General features: G+C 38.8%; 1 protein-coding gene across 1 annotated transcript in view; it reads left to right on the top strand.

Moving 5' to 3' along the window:
- Positions 1 to 565: 565 nt before the first annotated feature.
- Positions 566 to 5,526, top strand: part of MANEA (mannosidase, endo-alpha) — a gene marked incomplete at its 5' end in the record, with an annotated part of 34,014 nt that continues 29,053 nt past the window's right edge. The window contains one exon of the mRNA XM_012661838.1: positions 566 to 677. Within this exon, the coding sequence (XP_012517292.1) occupies positions 566 to 677 (112 nt within the window). The remainder of the gene's footprint in view (positions 678 to 5,526) is intronic.

The raw sequence follows: 5,526 nt of genomic DNA on the forward strand, positions 1-5,526 counted from the left end.
GAGGAGGGGGGAGGAGGGAGGAGTGGAAGGGTATTTGTATACACAAGGAGTGCAATGTGCACTACCCGAAGGATGGACGTATTTGAAACACGGACTTGGGGGGCGGGGAACCAAGGGCAACACACGTAACCTAAACATCTGTACCCCCATAATATGCTGAAATAAAAAAAAAAAAGAAAAAGAAACAACAAACAAAAAAAGCCAAAATGGTTCCTCAAAGTTTGAAAACCTACAGTGTACCCTAGTTAAAAGCAACTTTTGAATGCCTCACATCAAAAACAAACCAAAACAAAAAACAAAACAGTGTCCTATATTAGAGCTTTCCAGCTGAACCTTAGAAGACAGTTTTTTAGAGAGGAGTGAGTTATCTCTAGCTGCAGACACAGGATAGCCAGCCCGACTCCAACCACGTGTAAAGAACTCCCTGACCGCCGGCCCCTCTTCCGGCCCGCGCCTCCCGCCGGCAGAGTCCTGGACCCGCGCTGGGAGGACCCGAGCCCCGCCCACTCAGCGAGCCCGCTCGGTCCCGCCCCTCAGGTCTCCCGGAACGCCCTGCGCGCCCTAGGGGAGGTGGGGCTGGCTGGGCTCGCGGTGTGGAGCCCGTGGCTTTCTCTGTACTCCCAGCTTCAACCGCTCTGCCGGCCGAGTCCCTGCTGGTGGCCGATCCCCAGCCCCCGGTGAGTAGCCGCAGGATTCAGGGCCCCGCAGCGCGGCTGCAGCGGGCACGAGTTCCACAGCGAGCGCCTGCGCGCCCGCCCGCCAGCCAATCTGCTGCCCGCATTCCTCAGACGCCCTTTGACCCCGCGCCCCTCCGGCTGGCCCCGGGAGGTGCAGAGCAGGGAGACTGGAGACCCTTTAACGACCCCACCCTGTCACTCCTATCCTCTATTTTTGTCTACGTTAGTTTTATTGCCTGTTCCCCTGCTTTATCCCGGCCCCACCGGGCTCGTCTCTATCTCCTCTTTGGAGCAGAACCTCCTGTCGCCTCAGTTTTTCCTTCCCTCCCCAGCAAATTGGAAATTTGGGGACAGGTGGAAACCTTTTTCGAAGCCGTGTCTCTGTACTCCCAAACTGCGTCTCAGCCTTGAACCCACTGGGAAAGTGAAAGGATCGAGGCCTACTGGGCACGAGATGCGGCAGGAAGGTCGCTGCCGCCAGTCTCCCGGCGCCTTTGGGCATTGAGACAGGAAAACCAGAAGGGAAGGCCACCGCGGAGATGGTTTTTCCACTCACCTGTTAACGTGTTTGGCACAGTCATCGTAGACTTATCCTTTGCTAAGTCTCAGGATGCAGCTATGCTGGACTAGTGTTTTGTTTTTCCGTTTTCCAGTGACGAAACTTGAAGTACAGGCAGTTAAACTGTTTTGTTTAATTGTTGCAAGACCCTACGGATGTTTTAGGGGAATATGTGAAAGTGCTTTAAAAAATAAAACAAGGGAAGATAATGTTAATTATATGATCTTGATAAAATGACAAATGGGAGTGGAATGGGCTGTTTACGTTAAAGTATTTCGGCAGTAATTTGAAAGAAAAATACAAAATAAAATCTAGATATTGATACTAAGTTGTTTGCAAATCGCTTTCATGACAATACTCCATTCATATTGAGCTTTATGTAGCTCACCTGAAAAAACGCCAGAGTGCTGTGAGTTTGTAAATTCTTCAGGTTCTTTGCAAAAAACGTTTGCAGAACTGCTGCTGTTATTTGTGTGATTAATAATGAGAGTATAATCAGAAAATAAATGAAATAAGCTGTCTTTAGATTAAGTTTATGGAGTAGGTATCAGTTAATCATTGTTTTCTAATTCCATAAATCTAAATGAAAACGTGGCCACATGTCAGCGCTTTCATCCATGTCACAGAAATTACTGTGGTATATTCTCTAAACTTGATTTGACTAATACTTTGTGCTAATAGGAAGGCAGAATAGCATGAAGACAAGAACTTGAGTTCAAGAGCCAGACTTGGTCTGCCCCTTGCTAGTTCCCTAACCTCTGGAATGTTACTTAGCCATAGGCTAGCCTAGAGACCTTTTAAAAAGTTACCAACTGTTCAGTTTCATTATCTGTAAAATGATGTTAAAAAGAAGTTCTACGTTGTAGGTTGTTGTGAAGATTAAAATGGAAGGATGAGATTATGCCTAACTGAATTTCTCTTAACCAGCAGGTACAAGTGTTTACAAGTTTTACAAGTTTACAGTTTTATGACCTGGGCAAGGAAGCCTTGCTATAGAAACCGATTTTGAAACTTACAAGTGTGTCTTCAAATATTAGTTATGTTTATCTCCAGTGGCTTCATACAGAATAAAATTAGGAAAAAACAATATCAAAAAAATAAAAAGCACTAGAAGTCTGTGTAGTTTAGTTAGTAATAATTAAAGGATAAAATCTGTTTCGCTTTTCTGAGTACATGATAACAGCAAATATGTTTTGAAATAATAATTGATATCACCCTGTTTCTTGATCTCTTGAATCTCTTAGCTAGCTGGATATGTCTAATAGTTTTTTTTTTTAATTAGACCTTACGAGACCTCCAAGTTAACTAGCATTTCAAAAGATGAAAAGCACAAAAACTCAGAAATAGAAACAATAGCTTCAAAAGGACATACGGTGTATGACTTCTGAGTTATGTAAAATGCCTTTTGAAAAGAGAGCAGATTTTCAATAGCCAATACCTTGAGTAGGTTCGTGATTTGCAAACCTGTACATCTGCAATTAACTTGTAATTTTTTTCCTTATGGTAACTTCAAAAACATCTTTATTTTGTTGAGGCAAAGTAACTTCCTCTTTCCTGCAGGATCAGACGTTTTAGCTGTCTCAAGGGCTATCATGGTTTTGTAATGTTGAAGACAACTTATTAAAGTGGATTTTTAAAATTATTGGACATTTATATATATATATATGATTCTTCCTATATAGTATATTCAATATAGACTATAAACATATCAAATGTGTGTATAGTCAGTAGAATCTGTTTATATATATACTGCCCAAATATATACCAATATCAAAAACAAAAGGGCCAGAAATTCAGTTGTGTAAGCTGAACACTTAATAAACACTATATCTAAGATATGTTGGACTCTGCTAAAGTATGAAGATAAGGACTATTATCTATTTCTGATGCTTAAGGAGCAGTCTAATAGGGAATATAAAACATGTAACTATATAGCATGATGTAATATATAATGTAAGAAAAATAAAAATTTAAAAACTAGATAATATTGTAACTATAGAATATATAAGATAGTAAGTAGGTATCAAGAAGAGGCAGCATTTTAGCCTTGAAAGGTGATTTGAAAGGCGAATGGTATTTTAAAAGTTGGCCATATAAGGCCGGGCGCGGTAGCTCACGCCTGTAATCCCAGCACTCTGGGAGGCCAAGGCGGGCGGATCGTTTGAGCTCAGGAGTTCGAGACCAGCCTGAGCAAGAGCGAGACCCCGTCTCTACTAAAAAAATAGAAAACAATTAGCTGGACGACTAAAAATATATAGAGAAAAAATTAGCCGGGCATGGTGGCGCATGCCTGTAGTCCCAGCTACTCGGGAGGCTGAGGCAGAAGGATCGCTTGAGCCCAAGAGTTGGAGGTTGCTGTGAGCTACGTTGACGCCACGGCACTCTAGCCTGGGCAACAGAGAGAGACTCTGTCTCAAAAAAACAACAACAAAAAAACAATTTACTGGTGTGATTCTTTTTCTTTTTTTGTTTCTAATTTTCAAATAATTTTAGACTTATAGAAAAGTTGCAAATATAGTACAAACAATTCAACAATTCCTGCGTTTTTCCTGCACATTGACTAGATGGTAATATTTTACCATGTTTGTTTATTGTTATGCATGCACACTTATATGTTGCCCTCTATGCAAATATACATTATATATAGCATACGTATATATGTATTTATGTGTATATGCATATATATGTATGTATATATGAGAGAGTGTGTGTATGTGTATCTCCTCTCTTTAATATATTAGCTGATGTTTCCTTGTGATTAGATCTGGATTAATTTTGACAGGAATACCACAGCAGTGATTCCATGTTTTTCTCAGTGCATCCTTTCTAGAGACTCATGGTCATACCTATTTATACCAAATTAACTGATCAAGTTAATTTGGGTCACTGGTTTGAATTGGTATTTGGTTTTCCACTGTTGGGTTATTATGTTCCTCTTTATAATGAATTAAACGTCTTGTGGAGAAACACTTTGCCAATGTGTTGATCTCCTGTTTCTGGTCAAACTTTTACTCTCAGTATGCATTGATGATTCTTGCCTGGTAATTATTCTGTGTTTTAGTTTGTTTTGTGCTGCCATAAGAAAATACCTGAGATTGGATAATTTCTAAAGAGCACAAATTTATTTCTTACAATTTTGGTGTCTAGGAAGTCCCAAAGTGAAGGCACCAGCAGGTTTTGCTGTCTGGTGAGAGTTCTTCTCTGCTTCCAAGATGTCACCTTAATGCTGCATCCTCTGGAGGGGAGGAATGCTGTGTCCTTACATGGTGGAAGAGCAGAAGAGAACAAACCCTCTCTCACAGCTCTTTTCATCCAGATCCATCTATCTAGTCTTTTGCTTAAAGTTCATTTTCATGTCTTTTTATTAGAGAAAGAGGGAACTGATGTGATGGAATGCAGGGATGGGGAAGAGTTAAGATACTAAGGAAAGTGTCAAAGAAGGTTTAGTAATCAATATTGTTTTCTAAGAGTTTTATGGATTTTATATACATTTAATTATATACATATAATTATACATATTATATGTAAATATATATCATGTATCCATATAAAACCTAAAATACATTTTAATATTCATGTATATGTTTATATGTGCACATATGTATATACATGTATACATATACACATGCATATGTATGTATACATGCACACACTGATATATATATACAGAGTATACATATTGTATATATAGTATACATGCATGTACATATAATATATACATAATATCTTTATACACACCCATATTTACTTAAAATTTTGAAACAGGCAACAGAAAATTAATACTGGCCATGTATGCTTATGGGATGGGAAAACTATAAAGAAAGATGAGGTAATAGTAAACACAGAAGTCAAGGACTTGCCCTTAGGTAGGGAGAAATGCAGGGCTGGTGCTTGGGAGGGGACATAAGAGGTGGAAAGGAGGTTTTAAACTGGCAATTTTCTTTTTGAATGTTTACTTTGAATGTTTTAAATTAGACATAAGTATTTTTATATTATTCTTTAGGTGTGGTATAATTCACAATTGCACAAGATCAATGTAGAAAGTAATCTCTATGGTTTTATCTCTGAAATAAATATACATGGTTATCTTAGTATTTTTTGAATATACATATGAGAGAAGCAGCAGTTTGTAGGAAGTTTTACTTGTTTGTCTTTTCTATCAGAGCTAGTTTATTTTAACTTAACTTCTCTAGAATAAGAAAAACATGATACATCATAGAAAGTCATAGTTCATAAAGAGGTAAGGGTCAACATTTTTCCAAACGCCTTTCTAATAAGAAATTTGTATAT

Source organism: Propithecus coquereli, unplaced genomic scaffold, assembly GCF_000956105.1.
Source record: "Propithecus coquereli isolate 6110/MARCELLA unplaced genomic scaffold, Pcoq_1.0 Scaffold74, whole genome shotgun sequence".
Lineage (NCBI taxonomy): Eukaryota > Metazoa > Chordata > Mammalia > Primates > Indriidae > Propithecus > Propithecus coquereli.